The sequence below is a fragment of the Anomaloglossus baeobatrachus genome, chromosome 2, assembly GCF_048569485.1.
Source record: "Anomaloglossus baeobatrachus isolate aAnoBae1 chromosome 2, aAnoBae1.hap1, whole genome shotgun sequence".
NCBI classification, from domain to species: Eukaryota; Metazoa; Chordata; class Amphibia; order Anura; family Aromobatidae; genus Anomaloglossus; species Anomaloglossus baeobatrachus.
In genome coordinates, this window is record NC_134354.1 from 624,164,071 (window position 1) to 624,190,126 (window position 26,056).

Genomic DNA, 26,056 nt, shown 5'->3' on the forward strand with positions numbered 1-26,056 from the left:
CCTCCCTGAAAACTCCTACTAGGTCTTATTTTTGGGGAGGTCTTATCTTTGGGGAAACATGGTAGCTAAACAGGAGAATTAAGCTGGGTTTACACACTGCAACATCGCAAAGGACATCGCTGTAACGTCACCGGTTTTGTGACGTAACAGCGACCTCCCTAAGTCTCTGCTAAGTCTCTGGTGAGCTGTCAAACAGGCAAACCTGGCCAACAACTCAACAACGATCCGGACCTGCAGAGCGACCTAGCTGGTTGTTGGGGACGTTGATAAGCAGCCTTTTGAAAGGGAAGTTGCTAACAAAGTCTCTGCAAAGTCTTTCACACACTGAAACTTTCCAGCCATGCTTGCTGCACAGCTGGAAACAAAGGACCTAGGAATGGTCCTGAACGATTTGTAACGATTACAACTTCACAGCAGGGGCCGGGTCGCTGATAGGTTTCACACACTGCAACATCGCAAACAACATCGCTATTGCGTCACAAAACCGGTGACGTTACAGCGATGTCGTTTGAGATGTTGCAGTGTGTAAACCCAGCTTAATACTGTATTTCTAATTGGAGGTATTTGCTAATATAAATACACTTACTAAATATTTGGATAGGACCTTGGAGATGGACACTAACCCTTTAAAGTGTGTACGAAAGGAAGGGGGGAAAACATCAAGTCTCAAAAAATGTAACTGCACTATAGTCAGAGGTTGTTCACTTTGGACAAACTCTACATTTTGTTCAGGTTCCTAGCCATTCCTAGCCATAAAGTGATAACGTAAAACAGACAAGTGAATAAAATATAGGATCAGTCCTTAACTTGTACATTAGTGAAGAGTCACCACTACTATAAAAGCATATGCTGGCTTTGTTCGTGCTCCTGGTCTTCAGGAATCATAGCCATAGAATCAAGCTGAATTAACGGATTCAGGAGAAAATAATTGTTTGTATGAACAAACAAACAACAAAAAGTGTTCCAGCACTTAGTTAAATTGTAAACTAAAATATATTGTCTGTAAGCTAATGAATTTTGGGGGAAAACCTCTTCATCAGATAATCATACAATTATTACTTTCTCCTAAATCTAGACATTAAGATCATCACGGTGAGACACCCAACCATCAGCAGAGATGGTCTTTATATTTGCTCTTCTCTCTGGTTATGGAGGCCAGGATTCTGAATAAAGCAACTCCTACTATTAGGTGAAAATTCCCTAATGATATATACTGTATGAAGATGAGTTTTCCATACTGGACAACGCATTTTAAATAGTACCATTAAACTGCTCTAAAAAAGTGAAGCAGAGGTACAAGAAAGATTAAACCCACTTTCCTGTTGATTTATTCTAAGGGCTTGGTCACGTCATATTTTTGCTGCATTTTTTCCATGCATTTGTGAACCAAAAAATGGAACGTTTTACTGTACCAGCAAAGTAAATGAGAAGTCTGGAATCTCATGCACACACTGCTTCTTTTTTTCCTGGGAGATTTGATGCAGTTTCAAATTCTTCAGAATTTTTGCGGCATTTTTCACCGAATCCAATGAAGGGGAAAGTGTCAAGAAATGCATAAAAAACACAGGCAAAATGCAACAAAAACACGTGCGTTTTACACAGCATTTTTCCTACCAACGCTCCAATATTTGCAGAAGATTTTTCCCTGAACGTGTGCATACACCCTTTGTTTATCACAGCAAGTGGTAAAATTATAAAAGGCAGCAAACAAACTCAATTATTGCACAGACCAACAATTTGTAGCATCTACTATAAATAATTGGTAAATTCTCTTACACTTACAGTACAAATATATTGTAAACATTAAAGGGGTTTTCCGGGACTTAGGTTTTTCCTATTGGGCTAAGAACTTACAGATAGGTAGTAGCTGCCTGTTTTGCCCTATGACGATGTGTCCCATTTTGGAGCGGTCACAGACCGGTTCTGTCAGCCATTCTCCTTCTGGCGACGTAAATGTGGGGAGCTGGCTGTCAATCAGCGTGACGTTGGCAGTGACACTCCATCTACAGAGCAGAGTGGAAGAGGAAGAGTTGCTCTGTTGATGTGAAGTCAAAAGAAGCAGGAAAGTCACCGCCCTGAAGCCAGGAGAGATCTCTGCAGGGCAGAACAATCAAGTAGTTAGAAACTGCCCGCCTGTAAGTTCTTAGCCCAACAGGAAAAAAGTCCTGGATAACCTCTTTTAACAAGTGAAGAACTGATACAACCCTACACCAATATCAAAATATTCCTGAGAGTGATTAACAAGATTATACCAAAACACCAGCACAGTTAGTTATATATTCATTGTTATTGATTAGGCAAAAACTATTATAATTTTTGGATCATTTTCTTCTCTGTATGTTGAATGTTCCCTTAGAATATGCAGTTGACACCAGCTTTGCTTGGCTATAGGTGGGCATCTCTTCTAGAGTAAACACTTAGCCTTGAAGAAAAGGAAACAGTTCTGTAATTACTAACTGACTTATGTTGTACTCAAATCACATTACGACTGGAGATAGTTCTGTTTACATTTTATATACTGCAAATAATTTGTAATTGGATAATTTATGTAATGAATGCACTCTTACCCTTTGCTCATTCATGAATTTGTGAACTTCTGATATAATATCAACATGGGGCAGATGACTACACAGAAAGGCTTCAAGTATTTTTCTCTAATCAAAGTCTATACTATTTATTAGTTTTCTTTGGAGGAAATAGTTTTGATATGTGACAACTTGTACAATAATACAGATAAAATGGAAACATGCTTCAAACGTCACAATCAATAGGTAAAACAATACGGATTTTCATCAGATTGGACAAAGAAGCTCCATTATGATTTTCATGCATAGAGAGCAGTAGTAGAATAATAGAGTTGCCCATTAGAATTGGTGTAAATTGATTTCCATGACTGTATTGGCCAGGAAAGTAACATGATCCATGAGAACCACCTCTTACCTGATGGTGTCCGTGGCTCTTCTTTTGATTAGCTATCCTAGCATATTATATGTGCATCTGTGACGCCCTGGCCTATCAGGTCATCACAGGGTATTATGCAATCTGCCCTTCTGTGCAATATCCACCTCCTCCTTGGTTACGGGTCCCTAACAAATGGTGTTGCCAAAACCAGCTAATCAAAATCCTAGGAACACTCTTCACCACACCCACCAGTGGACGGCCTGAGTGGAATAGGGTCGCCCACTTGGGGGGTTGGTTAAGGGGAGGCCAGGAGTGTCAGGAGTAGGCCAGTGTAGTGTTGGAAGTGAAGGAGAGAGGAGGTCAGGAGCTGGGCTCCTTGGAAGTACTAGGTAGCAGACGTTGGTCTGGGCCTAGTAGGAGCTGGACCCCCAGTTGCATGGGATCGTGACAAGGGGCACGGTATTGTCGTGGAGGACAGACGGCGGCCCTGTACCATCACCGGGCTGGGACCAGGGCACGACTGGGTACGTGGACCCTAGGTCAGGGAGTAGCTTCAGGCAACCTGACAATTCACCCGACGAGAACGGAGCTTTCAAGATTCGCTCTCCACCCACTCCAAAATGGGGATACTAGCGCAAAAAGGGAGATAGGACTTTCCACTAAAATGGTCCAGGAAATCCCAAGCGTGAACCCTGAGAGCAAGCTCCCTCAGTTAGCCACGCTGGGGAGCGGGACCCGACTAGTTTCAAGCTATAGGGGCCAACTAAGAAGAGAAAAAGGTGCCAAGGGAAAGGTCACAATCAGGCAACACCAGCGAAACGGTACCCAAATGTGCTCCCCCTCAGCAGCAGCGGTGTCCAGAACTTTGGTTTACTAAGTTGTCGGTGTCAGCATTATTGGACTGAGTGAGTACGCAAGTAACCCTTACCTCCCCAAAGGCACATCCCTGTCCCCATCACCGAGTCCTGGGGCATTCCCCCCTATTCGTGGAGGGGTTAAACACCTTGCTGCCCACTCCATCGCCACCAGGTACTCCCCAGCTGCAGCAGTGGTACTCCACCTTACCACACACCACGGGTGGCATCACGAACTATAAATACGCCATCCCCTGTAAATATCCCCTTAATTCGAGTGGCCGCACGACTCCCGGGTCTGGACGCCCTCGAGTCACCGTGGATCCAGGTCCGATCAGCCCGGCTGCTGACACGGGAGCGGCACACATCATGTTGCATCAAGCTGGCTAGTCAAAAGAAGAGCAACAGACATGTTTAGGTAAATTGTCACGTAGGGAGCGAGACGTCTCTTGGTGAGCAACACAACACACAAGGGGATACCAGGGAAGCAATACAACGGAATGCCCTGTCACTAGGGAGAGGGGAGCAGGGTTACCTCCTAACAATCACCTGAGTCTGATCCCTGAACTCCATAATGTTCCTAGAAGGGTCCTTCCCCTTAGCACAATACCGTGCCTAGGCCCTCGCTGGCGCTGAACTCACCCTCACTAGTGAACTGAAGACCAGACACACTAGTCTTGCCACTGAAATAAGACAACATGAGGAAAGTAAGACAAACAGGTGGGGAAAGACAAAACAAATAACACTCTACGGCTTCTCTGATAGGAACGTCTCAACTGCAACAGAAGCGAACACCTAAGCTTCTCCAGAGACAAGCACTTTCAAAGTGGACAGCATAGAATAAGATAGGGAGGGAGTGAGGTGTGGATATTTAAAGCACAATATAGTTGCTACAGCTGAGGTTACAATTACCTGTTAGATCACAGCAGGATGGAGAAGAACCTTAACCCCTTCAACACCAGATGGAATCAGATACGCTCCAACTCAGGGTAAGTGTTGAGTGGGCACTAAATAGGATCTGTGATCAACTATACGCTGTTACCTTCTCATCCCAGATCCCCCCGAGATCCCATCAAGCCATGACACACTCGTGGCATTAGGGTAGGTTCTCATGGCTTGAGTACAGCAGTAAAAGATTACTGTTCTGGTAGATGAATCGGTTTGTGCAAATTATTTTCTACCAACTCTAGAGCTTATACGTCTGAGAGCACTTATTCGACTCACAGCTATCTTTCCAAACTCCCCAATATGCATGAACATTTGGCTGAGCATTCATGAATTCTCTATGTGGAGAACAGAGGCAGTGGCTTATCTACCAAGAGAACAAAATATTTGAATTTCAAACTACCGATACTTAACTCCCCTTGCAAGGAAAAATCAGGAGGTCCTCATACACATAAAGAGTGTACACCTGATCATAGAGCAGCCAAAGTCAATTTGATTAATCACTTTTTCTTTTAAATTGCATTTAAACCTATTTGTAAATCTAAATTTAAGTGTATGCATTGGATTGAAGAATAAATGTTCCATAGGTTCTTATTTGTTTAAAAAAAATTAAATATAATAATGGATGAAAGAATAATAGAAGCTTTATCTGACTCTCACCTATGTGCTCGACTCTCCAGAAAATCCCTGTTCTCAAGCGTTTTTATTTTGTAGTCTGTCCAGTCTGTCCAGGAAAGCTTTATTTACTCTTTAAAATAGAAGAATAACATGCTTTTAGACATTTAAAGTACCTTTTTGTAATGCTAAATACATGCATTTACATGGTTTTTGGTGACAGCACCATCAAAATGTAAGATATAGTATGCTATGTATACACTGCTGAATGCTAAACACAAGATAAACACCGCAAACACTTGGCAGCAGGAGGAATAAATTCTGCTCAAAAAGCTAAAAATAATGACTTTATTTTGCTTTACTCTTTTAAAGTATTTTTTTAAGAGTTTTGTGATAGAAAGATAGATACTATAAAAAGTATGGAATATGGAAACATTCATTCATAGTAAACACTTTTTTGTTATTGCACCCATAAAACAGGAAAAAAATGGAGAATTGCATTTAAACTATTAAAAGGCAAAATATATCTTATTAAATGTTCTGTATTTGGAAGATCCTGTATGAAATTCAGCCATATAGTGCATGTTACACATTAATAGTAATAATTAGAGATGAGCAAACCGGTCACGGTTCGGCTCGAGGTCGGTTCGCCGAACGGAGGTCCCGTTCGAGTTCGGTTCGTCGAACGTTCGACGAACCGAACTCGAACCGCATAGGAAACAATGGCAGGCATTCACAAACACATAAAAACACCTAGAAAACACCCTCAAATGTGTCCAAAAGGTGACAAACAACTCACAACACAACACAAACACATGGGAAAGTGACAAGAACAAATTCTCATGCGAAAACAAAAGAGCGTAACGAGGAAAAAGAGGACGAGACACAGATATAGGCATGGCACGCCCTTCTAAAATCATGTAAAACACCGCAAGGTGACTCCAAGCGGAGTCTCCCTTTTTTCCAAAAATTGTGCCCCACACACACCCACCCATTCAGTGGCAGCACTTGTGTACTTGTGCCCTAGTTGTACACTTCACAGCTAGATTTGCATCAAGCACATTCAAAAATACGCCATTCTTAACTGTCCCCAGGATGACACCGGGGTAGGTAGCAAAGTCTTTGCTGAACCATGACTTGTTCATCTTGGCTTCTTTTAAAAAACAATGTAAGCAAGGGTTACTCCAAACGGAGTCTCCCTTTTTTCCAAAAATTGGGCCACACAGACACCCCATCAGTGGCAGCACTTGTGCCCTAGTTGCAAACAGGATGTTTTGATTTGCATCAAGCACATTCAAAAATACGCCATTCTTAACCATCCCCAGGATGACACCGGGGTAGGTAGCAAAGTCTTTGCTGAACCATGACTTGTTCATCTTGGCTCCTTTTAAAAAACACAGCAAGCAAGGGTTACTCCAAGCGGAGTCTCCCTTTTTTCCAAAAATTGTGCCCCACACACACCCACCCATTCAGTGGCAGCACTTGTGTACTTGTGCCCTAGTTGTACACTTCACAGCTAGATTTGCATCAAGCACATTCAAAAAGACGCCATTCTTAACCGTCCCCAGGATGACACCGGGGTAGGTAGCAAAGTCTTTGCTGAACCATGACTTGTTCATCTTGGCTCCTTTTAAAAACAATGTAAGCAAGGGTTACTCCAAGCGGAGTCTCCCTTTTTTCCAAAAATTGTGCCCCACACACACCCACCCATTCAGTGGCAGCACTTGTTCCCTAGTTGTACACTTCACAGCTAGATTTGCATCAAGCACATTCAAAAATACGCCATTCTTAACTGTCCCCAGGATGACACCGGTGTAGGTAGCAAAGTCTTTGCTGAACCATGACTTGTTCATCTTGGCTCCTTTTAAAAAACAATGTAGGCAAGGGTTACTCCAAGCGGAGTCTCCCTTTTTTCCAAAAATTGTGCCCCACACACACCCACCCATTCAGTGGCAGCACTTGTGCCCTAGTTGCAAACAGGATGTTTTGATTTGCATCAAGCACATTCAAAAATACGCCATAATTAACTGTCCCCAGGATGACACCGGGGTAGGTAGCAAAGTCTTTGCTGAACCATGACTTGTTCATCTTGGCTCCTTTTAAAAACAATGTAAGCAAGGGTTACTCCAAGCGGAGTCTCCCTTTTTTCCAAAAATTGGGCCACATAGACACCCCATCAGTGGCAGCACTTGTGCCCTAGTTGCAAACAGGATGTTTTGATTTGCATCAAGCACATTCCAAATCCACAAGCATTTACTCTCCCCAGGATGACCCAGGGGTAGTAAATTCCTTGTGGATCCATGACTTGTTCATTTTGATGAACGTTAGCCTGTCCACATTGTCACTGGACAGACGCGTGCGCTTATCTGTCAGCACACACCCAGCAGCACTGAAGACACGTTCAGAGACAACGCTGGCAGCTGGACACGACAAAATCTCCAAGGCGTAAGTGGAGAGCTCTGGCCATTTTTCAAGATTTGAAGCCCAAAATGAGCAAGGCTCCATTTGCAAAGTCATGGCATCGATGTTCATTTGGAGATACTCCTGTATCATCCTCTCCAGCCATTGACTATGTGTTAGACTTGTTGTCTCTGTTGGCCTTGCAAAGGAGGGTCTAAAAAAATTATGAAAAGATTCCATAAAATTGCTGTTACCAGCACCAGATACAGTCCTACTGGTACGGGTAGACTGTTGAAGATGACGAGACCGTCCCATGTTTGTCAAGTTACAACTGGGAGATTCACTCCCTGCACCTGCACGGTTGTTTGGTGGAAAAGCCGAGCTAAGATCGAGTAACAGCTTCTGCTGATACTCCTGCATACGTGCGTCCCTTTCTATGGCTGGAATTATGTCACAAAATTTGGACTTGTACCGGGGATCTAATAGTGTGGCAAGCCAGTAGTCATCATCACTTCTAATTTTGACAATACGAGGGTCATGTTGGAGGTAGTGCAGCAAGAAAGCACTCATGTGTCTTGCGCAGCCATGCGGACCAAGTACACGCTGTGTTTGTGGCATAGAGGTGCTAACCGTTCTTTCTTCCTCTGACATCTCCCCCCAACCTCTTTCAACTGAAATTTGACCAAGGTCTCCCTCATCCGCTGAGTCTTCCATGTCCATGGACAGTTCGTCCTCCATTTCTTCATGTTCTCCTGCACCTTCCTCAACATTTCGCCTGCTACCATGCGCCCTTGTTGATCCCTGTCCCCCATGGTCCCATGCCTGCCGCGTTGGTGATGATGAACGTCTGGACCTTGGAGATGTTGTTATGTCTTGCGCATATGAATCCTCCTGTAGTTCCTCCCCTTCCTGTTGTCCCACCCCCTGACTCTGAATAGTGTTTAGCGTGTGCTCCAGCATGTAAATGACTGAAATTGTCATGCTGATAATGGCATTGTCAGCGCTAAACATATTCGTCGCCATGTCAAAACTGTGCAGAAGGGTGCATAGGTCCTTGATCTGAGACCACTCCATCAGGGTGATCTTCCCCACCTCTGCGTCTCGTTGGCCCAGGCTATACGTCATGACGTATTGCACCAGGGCTCGGCGGTGCTGCCACAGTCGCTGTAACATGTGGAGAGTCGAATTCCAGCGTGTCGGCACATCGCATTTCAGGCGATGAACCGGCAGGCCGAAAGACTTCTGGAGCGATGCAAGTCGCTCAGCTGCGGCGCTTGAACGGCAGAAGTGAGCAGACAGTTTTCGTGCCCTGGTCAGAAGGCCATCTAGGCCGGGATAGTGTGTTAAAAATTGCTGGACAACAAGGTTCAACACGTGAGCCATACAAGGTACGTGTGTCACCTTGCCCAGGCGAAGGGCCGCACCCAGGTTTGCAGCATTGTCGCACACGGCCTTACCAGGCTGCAGGTTGAGTGGAGACAACCATTTATTAAACTCGGACCGCAGAGCTGACCACAACTTCTCAGCTGTGTGACTCTTATTCCCAAGACATGTCAAGCTAAAGACCGCCTGATGACGTTGCGCTGTATAGTAATGAGGGGTGCGTGATTCCTTCTGCGCAGTGAGAACGCTGGTGGCCTGACCAGGCAGGCTTGGGGCGGAGGTGGAGGACACAGATGAGGTGGAGGAGGCAGAAGCAGTGGCGGAACTTGGACAGACAGAGGATCGACACACAAGTTGTGGGGACGGCAAGACTTGTGCAGCAGACCCTTCACCATCTATCACCATAGTTACCCAGTGCCCAGTCAGCGACATGTAACGTCCCTGTCCATGCTTACTGGTCCAAGTATCGGTGGTAAAATGCACCCGTTCACACACAGAGTTTCTCAAGGAAGCGGTGATGTTGTGTGCGACATGCTGGTGTAGCGCGGGCACACCTTTCTTAGAGAAGTAGTGGCGACTGGGCATCTGGTACTGGGGCACAGCGACAGACATAAGGTCTCTAAAATCCTGTGTGTCCACCAGGCGGAAAGGCAGCATTTCGGTAGCCAAGAGCTTACAGAGGGATAAAGTCAACCTCTTAGCTTTGTCATGGGTCGCAGGAAATGGCCTTTTATTTGTCCACATCTGAGGGACAGAGATCTGGCTGCTGTGTGTAGACGGTGTTGAGTAGGGTGTCCCTGGAAAAATGCAGGTTTGTGAGGAAAGTGCAGTCGGAGACATGATGTTGCCTTCATCCAACGTTGGTGCTATCGATGTCTGAGAGAGCTGTACACACACACTTGTTTCCCCTTCCAAACCAACTGATGACCTACCAAGCAAACTGCCTGTTGCGGTTACAGTGGTGGAAGTTGTGCGTGGAAAACCAGGTGTGACAGCTGTCCCCACAGTCCTAGAATATAAAGAGCGTGCGGATGCACTGGAAGGGGCAGGCCGTGGATGGTTCGCTCCGCTAGGCCGCATTGCAGCACGGTGAGCTTCCCACTGGGACCTATGATATTTATTCATGTGACGATTCATGGAAGAAGTTGTCAAACTGCTGAGGTTTTGACCTCTACTAACAGAATCACGACAAATGTTACACATCACATAATTTGGGCGATCTTTTTCTATGTCAAAAAAGGACCAGGCTAGGCAAGGCTTAGAGGGCATGCGACCTGCTGAGCCCCCCCGACTAGTGCTCAGAGGCAGAGTGGTGGCTGATGATGCAGTTGTAGACGTGCTACCAGTGCTCCGACTCTGTCCAGGAAGGCGCAAGGTAACTTCGTTGTCGGTTGCATCCTCCTCCACCGCCTCTGTTGACCTCCTCGAGTGCCTGACTGTGGGTTGACAGTAGGTGGGATCTAGAACTTCCTCATCAATTGTTGTGTTTGCACTCCCCTCACCCTCAGACCGAGCCTCTTCTTGCCCTGACCGAATATTTAAGTTGTCATCACAATCTGGTATCTGCGTCTCATCGTCATCAGTATGTTCCTCATTGTCTATAAACACAGGTGTTACAGTTTGTGACAAAGGGTCAACATTATGCTCAGAAACATGGTCCTCATGGCCTGAATCAGAGTCACAAAGGTTCTGGGCATCACTGCAGACCATTTCCTGGTCTGTACTCACTGTAGCTTGGGAGCAGACCTCTGATTCCCAGGCTATAGTGTGACTGAAAAGCTCTGCAGACTCAGCCATCTCAGTTCCACCATACTGTGCAGGGCTGATGGAGACTTCAGAGCTGGGAGTTTGATTGGGATGACAACTCAGAGGACTGGTGTTTTTTGGATGCGGTAGTTGAGGTGGCTGAGAGGGCACTTGTTGGACCACTTGAGAACCATTCAAGCATTTTCCTTTTTTGGCCATCATCTACCTTTGTTCCTGTTGTTCGTGTCTGTAAAAAAGGGAGCACATCGGATTGTCCACGGTAAGTAGTAGACATCTTACTTTTGCTGGTAGATGGTCTATCTTCAGCAGATGTTAATGGATCTTTGCCACCTTCCCCACGGACAAACCCTTTTCTTCCTTTTCCAACACGCCTCTTCCCCTTTCCACCAGCATTTGTCATTTTGCCACTCATGTTGATTGCGACAAGATTGTGCACTTAAAATGTGGTAGTAAAAATTGAGAGGTGGTGTAGATTGCAGCGGTGGTCTAGCTTTATTAACAGCAGAATAATAAAGAATAATTATCCCTGACAATGCAACTACGGCCCTTAAACTGGCAGCATAAATTGCTAGTATAATGGCTTAGTAACAATGAGTTTGAGTGTGCAATGCAGGCAGACGTGCTGCAAATATCTTTGCACTTGTGGGACGATACAGCAGTCCAACAGCCACGTTTAGGATGCCACTAAGTTCACTCAGTGTTTGCTAGTATAATGGCTTAGTAACAATGAGTTGGAGTGTGCAATGCAGGCAGACGTGCTGCAAATATCTGTGCACTACTGGGGCAATACAGCAGTCCAACAGCCACGTTTAGGATGCCACTAAGTTCACTCAGTGTTTGCTAGTATAATGGCTTAGTAACAATGAGTTTTAGTGTGCAATGCAGGAAGACATGCTGCAAATATCTTTGCACTACTGGGGCAATACAGCAGTCCAACAGCCACGTTTAGGATGCCACTAAGTTCTCTCAGTGTTTGCTAGTATAATGGCTTAGTAACAATGAGTTGGAGTGTGCAATGCAGGCAGACGTGCTGCAAATATCTTTGCACTAGTGGGACTATACAGAGGTCCAATAGCCACGTTTAGGATGCCACTAAGTTCACTCAGTGTTTGCTAGTATAATGGCTTAGTAACAATGAGTTGGAGTGTGCAATGCAGGCAGACGTGCTGCAAATATCTGTGCACTACTGGGGCAATACAGCAGTCCAACAGCCACGTTTAGGATGCCACTAAGTTCACTCAGTGTTTGCTAGTATAATGGCTTAGTAACAATGAGTTTTAGTGTGCAATGCAGGCAGACGTGCTGCAAATATCTTTGCACTACTGGGGCAATACAGCAGTCCAACAGCCACGTTTAGGATGCCACTAAGTTCACTCAGTGTTTGCTAGTATAATGGCTTAGTAACAATGAGTTGGAGTGTGCAATGCAGGCACACGTGCTGCAAATATCTTTGCACTACTGGGGCAATACAGCAGTTCAACAGCCACGTTTAGGATGCCACTAAGTTCACTCAGTGTTTGCTAGTATAATGGCTTAGTAACAATGAGTTTTAGTGTGCAATGCAGGCAGACGTGCTGCAAATATCTTTGCACTACTGGGGCAATACAGCAGTCCAACAGCCACGTTTAGGATGCCACTAAGTTCACTCAGTGTTTGCTAGTATAACGGCTTAGTAACAATGAGTTGGAGTGTGCAATGCAGGCAGACGTGCTGCAAATATCTTTGCACTAGTGGGACTATACAGAAGTCCAATAGCCACGTTTAGGATGCCACTAAGTTCACTCAGTGTTTGCTAGTATAATGGCTTAGTAACAATGAGTTTTAGTGTGCAATGCAGGAAGAGGTGCTGCAAATATCTTTGCACTACTGGGGCAATACAGAAGTCCAACAGCCACGTTTAGGATGCCACTAAGTTCACTCAGTGTTTGCTATTAATAATGGCTTAGTAACAATGAGTTTTAGTGTGCAATGCAGGCAGACGTGCTGCAAATATCTTTGCACTACTGGGGCAATACAGCAGTCCAACAGCCACGTTTAGGATGCCACTAAGTTCACTCAGTGTTTGCTAGTATAATGGCCTAGTAACAATGAGTTTTAGTGTGCAATGCAGGCAGACGTGCTGCAAATATCTTTGCACTACTGGGGCAATACAGCAGTCCAACAGCCACGTTTAGGATGCCACTAAGTTCACTCAGTGTTTGCTAGTATAATGGCTTAATAACAATGAGTTTTAGTGTGCAATGCAGGCAGACGTGCTGCAAATATCTTTGCACTACTGGGGCAATACAGCAGTCCAACAGCCACGTTTAGGATGCCACTAAGTTCACTCAGTGTTTGCTAGTATAATGGCTTAATAACAATGAGTTTTAGTGTGCAATGCAGGCAGACGTGCTGCAAATATCTTTGCACTACTGGGGCAATACAGCAGTCCAACAGCCACGTTTAGGATGCCACTAAGTTCACTCAGTGTTTGCTAGTATAACGGCTTAGTAACAATGAGTTGGAGTGTGCAATGCAGGCACACGTGCTGCAAATATCTTTGCACTACTGGGGCAATACAGCAGTTCAACAGCCACGTTTAGGATGCCACTAAGTTCACTCAGTGTTTGCTAGTATAATGGCTTAGTAACAATGAGTTTTAGTGTGCAATGCAGGCAGACGTGCTGCAAATATCTTTGCACTACTGGGGCAATACAGCAGTCCAACAGCCACGTTTAGGATGCCACTAAGTTCACTCAGTGTTTGCTAGTATAACGGCTTAGTAACAATGAGTTGGAGTGTGCAATGCAGGCAGACGTGCTGCAAATATCTTTGCACTAGTGGGACTATACAGAAGTCCAATAGCCACGTTTAGGATGCCACTAAGTTCACTCAGTGTTTGCTAGTATAATGGCTTAGTAACAATGAGTTTTAGTGTGCAATGCAGGAAGAGGTGCTGCAAATATCTTTGCACTACTGGGGCAATACAGAAGTCCAACAGCCACGTTTAGGATGCCACTAAGTTCACTCAGTGTTTGCTATTAATAATGGCTTAGTAACAATGAGTTTTAGTGTGCAATGCAGGCAGACGTGCTGCAAATATCTTTGCACTACTGGGGCAATACAGCAGTCCAACAGCCACGTTTAGGATGCCACTAAGTTCACTCAGTGTTTGCTAGTATAATGGCCTAGTAACAATGAGTTTTAGTGTGCAATGCAGGCAGACGTGCTGCAAATATCTTTGCACTACTGGGGCAATACAGCAGTCCAACAGCCACGTTTAGGATGCCACTAAGTTCACTCAGTGTTTGCTAGTATAATGGCTTAATAACAATGAGTTTTAGTGTGCAATGCAGGCAGACGTGCTGCAAATATCTTTGCACTACTGGGGCAATACAGCAGTCCAACAGCCACGTTTAGGATGCCACTAAGTTCACTCAGTGTTTGCTAGTATAATGGCTTAGTAACAATGAGTTGGAGTGTGCAAAGGGCAGGAGGGTACAGTGGCAGGGTTGTGGGTCTCTGGGTAGAGGAAAGGAAACCTGCCTTTCTATCCCTCCTAATGGGGAAATGCAGCGAGGAAATCCCTGACCTTAGCTACACAGACGCTGTCATCTTGTGTAGCTGTTAAACTCTGTTTTAAACTCTGTCACCTATGGCTCTGACCCTGCCGGTATGAGCCCTTAAAGGACTGATGGAAAGTGCTATCCCTAAGCTGTCCAGCGCTGTGTATGGAGCGTATACAGCAGTATCGGCGATAGGAGCTGCGCCAGTGATGTCTGACACCAAGGACGCAGAAGGCAGATAATGGCGTGCTGGAGGAAAATGTCCGGTTTTATAATGCAGGGACATGTGACATGGACATCCTATCACACATGCCATTGCTTCTCTGGCTAAAAGTCCACTTAGCTGTGTGTGTGTCTGGGATTGGCTGACATGCTGGCCCGCCCCACTACACTCGCGCGCTTAGGGAAGGAAGACAAGGAAAAAAAAAATGGCGATCGCCATTATACATACAGCAGTGATCTGAATGCGCTGTTCCCGCACACTATACACTGAAATGTCATAATAGTGTGAGTCACAGAGCGATTTACACTATTGCAGCGGAAAGCCAGCTAGGAATTAGCTGGTCTTTTTGCTGCTAGAACTGTTCTCGAACGTATCTAGAACTATCGAGCTTTAGCAAAAAAGCTCGAGTTCTAGTTCGATCTAGAACAGCCCCCAAAATCACTCGAGCTGTGAACTGGAGAACCTCGAACCGCGCTCAACTCTAGTAATAATATTAAGCAGCAATACAAAGCTCATTTAGAAGAATATATCAACGACATACCTAATTTAGTAAATTATATTATTAGATTATCTACACAATAATACATAGCCAGCAAAACTGCTGCACATGCAATTTCCTAATAACCCATACTGCACAAGACTCCAGATTTCATGTTAGTACAGTGGAACCTTGGATTAAGAGTAACTTGTTTTGGGAGCATTTTGCAAGACAAGCAAAGCTTTTTACACATTTGTAACTTGGTTTAAGAGCAATGATTTGCAGTAAGAGCAAATACTCACAGTGCATACTTCTGGGTCCGTCCTTTCCTTGAGCTGTAACCCGCTCTGGTGATAACTTTCTCTACATATGTACTGTATACAATATACCATTGCACACTACAGTATATACTATACAGCATGTCTATCAATTTGCATTTGTGGATACAGTATTGTACTTTCTTTCTGCTAGTCTTTGTACTGTAATCTAGTTGCCTGTGCAGTATTATTTCCTACCCCACCTTTGGCCTAGTTCTGCCCTTATTTTGGGGAGAATAGATTTGGGGGGTGTTTTTTTTGTGTATTCTACTACAATAAAGGTTGTCATATTTATACATTATTATTTCTCTCTATAACATACCTCCCACACAAAAATTCTATAGTAAGCTAACGTGCAGTTTAATTTGTTTTATGTTTTTTACTGTACAGTATTTTGTATTAAAGTACTGTAATAATTGTATATGAATACAGTACATTATTTTGTATTACTGTAATAAGTTTGTATAATTATAGTAAATATTTTTGGGTTATGGAACGAATGGTTTGCATTTCAATTATTTCCTATGGGAAAATTTGCTTTGATATAAGAGTAACTTGGTTCCACTGTATTGTATATGTACACACACTGCACAACTATTATATATAATGAAAGGCTTGGAACATCATACCTTCTGCGTTCCTCCTCTTGAGACAGTCTTCTTTGTTCTTCATGCATTTGTAGCAGTTCAGTCTAGAACAACAAAATGTTCCTATTTACCATGCTCAGTTAGGTTGAAATAAAGCTAAAATTGACCAATTCCCTTCAGCCTCTAGCATCACCACTTCCTGCCTGGAACTATGGGTCCTAGGGAAGGCAGCAGGGACTGGTAAATATATAGATTTTTTATATACAGTTAGGTCCAGAAATATTTGGACAGTGACACAATTTTCGCGAGTTGGGCTCTGCATGCCACCACATTGGATTTGAAATGAAACCTCTACAACAGAATTCAAGTGCAGATTGTAACGTTTAATTTGAAGGTTTGAACAAAAATATCTGATAGAAATTGTAGGAATTGTACACATTTCTTTACAAACACTCCACATTTTAGGAGGTCAAAAGTAATTGGACAAATAAACCAAACCCAAACAAAATATTTTTATTTTCAATATTTTGTTGCGAATCCTTTGGAGGCAATCACTGCCTTAAGTCTGGAACCCATGGACATCACCAAACGCTGGGTTTCCTCCTTCTTAATGCTTTGACAGGCCTTTACAGCCACAGCCTTCAGGTCTTGCTTGTTTGTGGGTCTTTCCGTCTTAAGTCTGGATTTGAGCAAGTGAAATGCATGCTCAATTGGGTTAAGATCTGGTGATTGACTTGGCCATTGCAGAAGGTTCCACTTTTTTGCACTCATGAACTCCTGTGTAGCTTTGGCTGTATGCTTGGGGTCATTGTCCATCTGTACTATGAAGCGCCGTCCTATCAACTTTGCAGCATTTGGCTGAATCTGGGCTGAAAGTATATCCCGGTACACTTCAGAATTCATCCGGCTACTCTTGTCTGCTGTTATGTCATCAATAAACACAAGTGACCCAGTGCCATTGAAAGCTATGCATGCCCATGCCATCACGTTGCCTCCACCATGTTTTACAGAGGATGTGGTGTGCCTTGGATCATGTGCCGTTCCCTTTCTTCTCCAAACTTTTTTCTTCCCATCATTCTGGTACAGGTTGATCTTTGTCTCATCTGTCCATAGAATACTTTTCCAGAACTGAGCTGGCTTCATGAGGTGTTTTTCAGCAAATTTAACTCTGGCCTGTCTATTTTTGGAATTGATGAATGGTTTGCATCTAGATGGGAACCCTTTGTATTTACTTTCATGGAGTCTTCTCTTTACTGTTGACTTAGAGACAGATACACCTACTTCAATGAGAGTGTTCTGGACTTCAGTTGATGTTGTGAACGGGTTCTTCTTCACCAAAGAAAGTATGCGGTGATCATCCACCACTGTTGTCATCCGTGGATGCCCAGGCCTTTTTGAGTTCCCAAGCTCACCAGTCAATTCCTTTTTTCTCAGAATGTACCCGACTGTTGATTTTGCTACTCCAAGCATGTCTGCTATCTCTCTGATGGATTTTTTCTTTTTTTTCAGCCTCAGGATGTTCTGCTTCACCTCAATTGAGAGTTCCTTAGACCGCATGTTGTCTGGTCACAGCAACAGCTTCCAAATACAAAACCACACACCTGTAATCAACCCCAGACCTTTTAACTACTTCATTGATTACAGGTTAACGAGGGAGATGCCTTCAGAGTTAATTGCAGCCCTTAGAGTCCCTTGTCCAATTACTTTTGGTCCCTTGAAAAAGAGGAGGCTATGCATTACAGAACTATGATTCCTAAACCCTTTCTCCGATTTGGATGTGAAAACTCTCATATTGCAGCTGGGAGTGTGCACTTTCAGCCCATATTATATATATAATTGTATTTCTGAACATGTTTTTGTAAACAGCTAAAATAACAAAACTTGTGTCACTGTCCAAATATTTCTGGACCTAACTGTATTTCCTTTGAATGCCAGCAGAGTGTCGGCATTCACAGGAGATCAGCATTTTTGTGAATGGATCGAATAGTGCTGGCATAAAGTTCCCCAAGGGGACTAAAAAAGTTTTTAAAAATATGAAAAATTAAAAAACATACAAAGTTCCAATCACCCCCTTTTTGATTCATTAAAAATAAATGAAAAATAATATTAATAAAATGCATATTTGGTATCGCTGTATTCAGAAATGTCCGATCTATCAAAATATAAAATTAATTAATCTGATCAGTAAAGGGTATAGCAAGAAAAAATCAAAGCGCCAGAATTCTGGGTTTTTTTGGTCGCTGCAACATTACATTAGAATGCAATAACAGACAATCAAAACATCACATCTACCCAAAAATGGAATAATGAAAAATGACAGCACGAGATGCAAAAAATAAGCCCTCACACAGCCCCAGATCCCAAAAAATGAGAACATTATGGGTTTTGAAAAAAAGCAACAAAAAAATGCAATTCTGTTTTTTTTTTCTTAACAAACTTCTGATTTTTTTTCGAGCACTTAGATAAAAGTAAAACTATATATGTTTGGTATCTACAAACAATTGTGCAATTGCACTTTTTTGCAATTTCACCGCACTTGGAATTTTTTTTTCCCATTATCCAGTACCATATGAGGAAAAATGTGTGATGTCGGTCAAAAGTACACCTCTCCCTGCAAAAAAACAAGCCCTCATATGGTAATATTGACGGAAAAATAAAAACATTATGGCTCTTGGAAGAAGGGGAAGAAAAAACAAAAAACGAAAAATGGAAAATCATCAGGTGGAGAAAGGGTTTAAGTTATGGTGGCGTTTTATCAAGTGTAGGGGAGCTGATAGATTTCCTTTAACATCTCTTTAAAAACCTAGAACTTTATAAACATGAAAAATAAGGAATACTTTTAAGTAAATGTTCCCATGTATTGAAAAGCTAAGTTATATATTTGTGTTAAAGTGTTAAATAAGTCCTTTACGGGTACAGTACATATTCTGTCACCAAATCTAGATTGGATACAAATATCACGGTCAAAATAGTAGTAGACTAATTTTGTAACAGTAGAATGAATACTATTTCATAGTGAAGTGTATTGTGATCAATGTGAATTGTTCTGGTCACATTGCTTCCAATTATGATTTGTACTTAATTCATAATATATATGACATTACATGCATATGTAAGCAAAATGAGTAGATTTATTGGTCTACCCTTACATATTACCTAAAATACACCAGTGCTGGAGTATGGATTAAATTGAACCTTCTGTAGGCTGACAGTTGGAAGTCTTTTTTTACCTCCACTAATATGGTCACAATATAATCAATTTATAAGAATATTGTTACCGTTCGTTTCTTGTAAGTGGCCAAATCAGTACACAGATGATGACCTATATAAGGCACTTCATTGGTTGTACTTTTTGTTTGTCAGCATTAGCAATGTTGTATAGCTCGGTGGTATGACACACAGGGCTCTCACCACAGTCCTTTAGGGTACCGTCTCACTAAACGACGTACCAGTGATTCCAACCACGATATGACCTGGTCAGGATCGCTGGTGCGTCGCTACATGGTCGCGGGTGAGCTGTCAATCAGGCAGATCTCACCAGCGACCAGTCACCAACCACCAGCAACTCTGCGCTTGGTAACCAGCGTAAACATCGGGTAACTAAGCAAAGTGCTTTGCTTGGTTACCCGATATTTACTTTGTTTACCAGCGTACACCGCTTAGCGGTGGCTCACTGCACACGTAGCTAGGGTAAATATAGGGTAACCAAGCAAAGCGCTTTGCTTAGTTACCAGATATTTACCCTGGCTACGTGTGCAGTGAGCCAGCGCTAAGCGGTGTATGCTGGTAACCAGGGTAAATATTGGGTAACCAAGCAAAGCGCTTTACTTAGTTACCCGATATTTACCCTGGTTACCAGCGTATACTGCTTACACAGAGTCGGTGCTCGTTGGTCTCCCGCCATCAAACACGCCGATGTGTGCTGCATGGCGGGAGACCAACAAGCAAAAAATGAACCAGAACAGTGTGTAACGATCAGTGATTTCACAGCAGGGGCCAGGTCGCTGCTTAGTGACACACACAGCGAGATCGCTAATGAGGTCACTGGTATGTTACAAAACCTGTGACTCAGCAGTGATCTCGCTAGCGATCTCGCTATGTGAGAAGTACCCCTTAGATTTCCCTCCCAGATTGATGTTCAGTACAAAATTCTTAAGGCCTCATCACACGCTACGATATATCTAACGATATGTCGGCGGGATCACGGAATTTGTAACACACATCCGGCTCCGAATGACTGTGAACAAGCAAAAATACTCACCTTATCGTTGTACGTTGACATGTTGTTCATTTTCAAAATATCATTCCTCCTTCAGTGCGCTGGTTGTTCATCATTCCCGAGGCAGAACATGTCGCTACGTCTGACACCCCGGGAACAACGAACTGCAGCTTACCTGCGGCCGCCGGCAATGCAGAAGGAAGGAGGTGGGTGGGATGTTACATCCCGCTTATCTCCACCCCTCCGCTTCTATTGGGTGGCTACTATGTGATGTTGCTGTGACGCCGAACTTCCCCCCTTCAGGAAGAGGATATTTGCCGCCCACAGCGACGTCGTTAGGGATGTAAGTACGCTCATGCGATCGCACGACATATCGGCACGTGTGACGGCGCCTTTACTCTTTCACTGTGGTTCTGAAGCTGGTTAGGACTTACTTTTAGCTGCTACTAGTTTAACCCCTTACTGCCGAATCCTGTTTTCACTTTCCTGACCAGGCCAAATTTTACAATTCTAACCAGTGTCACTTTATGAGGTTATAACTCTTGAACGCTTCAATGGGTCTCAGTGATTCTGAGAATGATTTATCATGACACATTGTACTTCATGTTAGTGGTAAATTTAGGTTGACTTTTTTTTCTTCTATTTGTGCAAATATCGGAATTTGGGTGAAAATGCTACAATTTTCAAACTTTCAAATTTTATGCCCTTAAACCATGAGTGTATTCGATGTGCGGGAACGCCCTGCAAAATAGGACGTATCGGTACTTCCAATGTTGGGACAGGGTTAACCTTATCTTGGTTGTTGTCTAAAGACAAAAGATGTTACCCTACCAATATACTGCAGTAACATACTGTGTTTTCCGGACATTAAGACACTGTCTTATATTATTTTTTGCCCTAAAAAAGTGCTAGCCCTTATTTTCGGGGTAGGGCTTATTCTCGGGCAAACACAGTTGGAGGTAAATTTACCCCCCCTCCCCCCGCAAGTCCTCCATACAATCCACTGCAGGTCCTCACGCTCCACTGCACTGTGTCCCAGTTTCCCCTACCGAAAGAAGCAATTGGTATCGCTGGTTATGGTGAGTGTGTGTATGTGTGATTGTGTGCAATCTGATGTGTGTGTGTGCAATCTGATGTTTGTGGGTGTGCGATCTGACGTGTGTGATCTGATGTGTGAGTGTGATCTGATGTTTGTGGGTGTGTGATCTGATGTGTGTGAGTGAGCGATCCGATGTGTGTGGATGTGCGTTCCACTGCAGGTCCTTGATGGGTTCCACTGCAGTTCCTCCTGTTTGGCATCTGGTGAGTATGATTGCGGGGCCTTCTGTCTTCTTTCTTTTGGGGGTATCTGCTTTCAATAATGAAGTGTCCTGCAGTATTCTTTTTTTAGGTGCATGGACACTTCATTATTGAACAGTGACTAGGGATTACTTTCAGGGTAAAGCTTATATTTAAGCCTTAAGCTGAAAATGCTGAAAATTCCTGCTAGGGCTTATTTTCAGGGGTAAGTCATATTTTTGGGGAAACACAGTACTTGCAATCTTCTACAACCTTATCAGTAGTAGACCCACTACCTAGGCATAACAAAGGTAGTCATGGAAATCAACTATTTAGTTTACAAACACTTTTTGACATATAATTTTACAGATTAATATTAGTTTAGATAGGAATCTACCTTCCCTGATTTGAGACAATGCAATAAATCAGAAATTCAGATTTGTGGATTTATATGCAATGACCAGACCAAAAGGACACAATAGTAGACACAGTTAGTCATGGATTTCAATGCTCAAGTACATAACTGACATCTGTGTGTTTGGTTTACATGGTGAGCCAGAAGTGGAATTCTGTTTTAAAAAATATTTTAACTTACTCAACATTGATATTACTAGATAGGACTTCTACTGTCAGATTCTTGCCCTATACTCAGTGAAGGAAGTCCAGTATATCCTACAGACCCATCAATGCCAAAAATTAACATGGTTCACCAGCATTATAAGATTCTTTAGTGCCAGACAGACCCATCTACGCCACATCTCAACAAAAATTGGAGCCTTTTGCAAGTGTACAACACCTACTGTTCTACTAAGTATTTAAACCCCAGAGCCAAACAACAGCAGTTCCCTAAAGAGGATTCTCCAAGAATGTAATAAAATGGCCCAATCAGGTAATTCAAATAGTAGCCACATCTAATCACGTGTAAGGACCTGATGCAGTGTGAAGAAACACAGCTCTCAAGAACTGTGTCTTAACTGACAGAAGACTAGAAATGTAAAATACAAGTTGCTCCATCAGTTGAGGAGAAATGTGTGACAGGAGAACAAATAATTCTCCTTGGTTGATTGAGCACAAAGGATGTTTTTCTCCACCCTCAGTCTTCCTGTAATGGCGCGACAAGGATGGTGCAGGGGCTCTTTGTCTGACCCTAAGACTGGGGTCCCTGTACTGTCCCTTATCCCGATAGTAGACTTAAAGGTAGTCAGGGTAGAGCCTCCAACATGGCCCTGTCTCCTGTCCTGGCCCTGAAGACTATGTCCTTACTACCAAGGGAACTGACAGTGATGGAGACCCCAAAAATCCCATCAACACAGAACAACAGACGGGGTAAAAAAAAAAAAATTAAAAACACTTAAAACCTGCACCAGGGAATAACCAAAGGTGAACGGGGAAGGGTAGAAAGAAAAGGAAATAGAATAAACAACTTACAACACTCACCAAAAACAATCACAGCAGACAGCAGAAGCAGTAAGAACCTGTCCTCTCAGCCCCTTGGCTAGCTACTAACTGATTGGAATAACCAGCAACCTATCCAGGAAGCAGAGGGATTAAATACAGCCTAGAAGTGCTCAACTGACAACAGCTGAGCAAGTCTGCTGCTTCAGAAGGGAAGGGATTAACCCTAAAATGCCCAAAGGAAAAAAGTAACGTTTAAATGTGCATGGTCTCAGATGGTAAATGAGAACGCTAATGGCACCCTGCCGCACACAGCGCCCGGCCGCCAGCCGCACACAGCCACGGGTACCCGGCCGCACACAACGCCCGGCCGCCGGCCGCACACAGCGCCCGGCCGCACACAGCCACGGGTACCCGGCTGCCACTGCACACAAGCACAGGTACCCGGCCACTTGCACGCAGCCACAGGAACCCGGCCGCCCGATCGCCGCACAGACAGGACCCCCAGGTAGCGCTATATTCGGATTATAAGACGCACCCCCCATTTTCCTCCCAAATGTTTGGGAGGAAAAGTGCGTCTTATAAAGCGAAAAATACGGTAATTTCATTCTTGAAAATGTAGTGGATAGTGAGATAAGGAATCTTAAAGTCAAAACATTGTTACCCTTTTACTTGTCACTATAAGTTAAATCAATAGATTTTGGTAAAACGTGTTGAAAAGAAATGTGTAAATAAATGGGTCCATAAGAGGTCATGTACCATCTGGAATAAGAAAAGTATATTTACACTAATGAACCGTATTACTTTTCAACGTTCCACTTGTGTAGTAAGACTTTTATATTCACATACAGTGACATTTAATGCAGCGGCATCTGTTATATAGAATATTGCAGTTTTAAAAAAGACCAACAACTCTTCATTTTTATTAACTGTTATAAAGTTATTGTTAGTTACATTTGTGCAATGCCAGAAAAGTGTTATGCACGCACCAGACATAAAACTCTTACAATTTCATATTAAGTGTGAGAAGAAATATCATTACAGCTTAAATACAGAAGTTAAAAAGCTCATGTCGTTCTGGAAATAGCCAGAGGATGATCTGAAGTTGATGAAACACCAGGAAGAATAAAAGGTGATTTAACAAATGTGGAAGCCAGTCATCGGGATGATTAGGGTAATGCAAAAAAGAAAAATGGTTTGAAGGGAACATAAAAGATACATCACAGGAGAGAAAAATGATTGATGCAATGGGTAAAAAAAACCTTGTGAGATGAGCCTAATGCAATATTAAGTAGAGAAAAAACTCTGTCTTTCTGGAACAAGGATGGTAAATGTGAGCAGCTGACAGATGTTAATGCAATAACACCTAGGTGACAGATTTATAAATGCTCAGGAAAATAAAGGTTAGCTAACAAAACTAATCAATTTTATGTGTCAGCTACTGGGGAATTTATGTTAGAATTTCAATATACATGTCACAACAGTTGTACACTAAAATCAAAAACACACGACAGGGTCAGGTTACTAACCTGACTAATGGCTATTGGAAAAACACATGATAAGTTCACAATCTCTAATAACTAGTGAAATACAAAATAATAAATGGTAAATGTGTATTATTTTACTACAGCAATTTTCAATGCACTAAAACCATTCACAAAACTTAAGCTGATAGTTTTTATGCTTTATGTGCTTGTAAGAAGCCTACTCTATCTCCATATTTAGTGTTATACAACAGGTTCATACACCCCTCTTGAAGAACCCCAGGCAAAACGTGCGTCAGGGGAGCTCTATTTTAACTTTATGAACTGAGTTGGGTATTTATTATTTCTCCATTGTGGTTTTGATTATAATGCATTATACCTGCCATCCTCATTTGAGGACTATTTTCTATGATATTCATTACTATACAGTGGCATGTAAAGGTTTGGGCACCAAATTACTGTTATTGTGAACAGTTAAGCAAATTGAAGATGAAATGATCTCTAAAAGGCATAAAGTTAAAGATTATATACGGATAAGGCTGCACATCAAACTTAGATAATAGTATAATGCCTCAAGCATATGGACAAATATTGGAATATACAATGAAAAATGCTACTTGCTAATTTGAACATGTGAATAATGAATTGCATACCTGCCATGAATATTAGGAAAAAGGAGATATTTAGCAATCGCATTGATCAATGTAACTGAGCCCCAAGGCCTCGTCAAGGCATATCTCTATATTGGGGTCCCTAGCTCTGTGACCCTAACTGTGTGTCATCTCATTGCAATTAAAAACTGCTATGGGTGGAGAGGGGTAACTAAGGACTTTCTTATATAGGAGATGGAAAAAACATGGCCGAAAGGGGCGGAGCTGTGTTCACATTCAGAAAAAAAACTACATATAACTGAATAGGATAACTGAAGTGAGCACTAATATATATATTATGAGTGCAAGCCAAAAATTACATACTATATACGGATAAGGCTGCACATCAAACTTAGATAATAGTATAATGCCTCAAGCATATGGACAAATATTGGAATATACAATGAAAAATGCTACTTGCTAATTTGAACATGTGAATAATGAATTGCATACCTGCCATGAATATTAGGAAAAAGGAGATATTTAGCAATCGCATTGATCAATGTAACTGAGCCCCAAGGCCTCGTCAAGGCATATCTCTATATTGGGGTCCCTAGCTCTGTGACCCTAACTGTGTGTCATCTCATTGCAATTAAAAACTGCTATGGGTGGAGAGGGGTAACTAAGGACTTTCTTATATAGGAGATGGAAAAAACATGGCCGAAAGGGGCGGAGCTGTGTTCACATTCAGAAAAAAAACTACATATAACTGAATAGGATAACTGAAGTGAGCACTAATATATATATTATGAGTGCAACCCCAATATAGAGATATGCCTTGACGAGGCCTTGGGGCTCAGTTACATTGATCAATGCGATTGCTAAATATCTCCTTTTTCCTAATATTCATGGCAGGTATGCAATTCATTATTCACATGTTCAAATTAGCAAGTAGCATTTTTCATTGTATATTCCAATATTTGTCCATTATGCTTGAGGCATTATACTATTATCTAAGTTTGATGTGCAGCCTTATCCGTATATAGTATGTAATTTTTGGCTTGCACTCATAATA

The 26,056-nt window shown here is 42.7% G+C and overlaps 1 protein-coding gene across 2 annotated transcripts in view; it reads right to left on the minus strand.

Annotated features, from left to right (window-relative positions):
- Positions 1 to 622: 622 nt before the first annotated feature.
- EPSTI1 (epithelial stromal interaction 1) overlaps positions 623 to 26,056 on the minus strand; it is a 209,413-nt gene continuing 183,979 nt past the window's right edge. For both annotated transcript variants that reach the window (XM_075334383.1, XM_075334382.1), the window contains 3 exons: positions 16,058 to 16,119; positions 5,361 to 5,448; positions 623 to 2,422 (listed from right to left, as the gene is read on the minus strand). In XM_075334383.1, the coding sequence (XP_075190498.1) occupies positions 5,394 to 5,448; positions 16,058 to 16,119 (117 nt within the window). In that variant the 3' untranslated portion in view covers positions 623 to 2,422; positions 5,361 to 5,393. The remainder of the gene's footprint in view (positions 2,423 to 5,360; positions 5,449 to 16,057; positions 16,120 to 26,056) is intronic.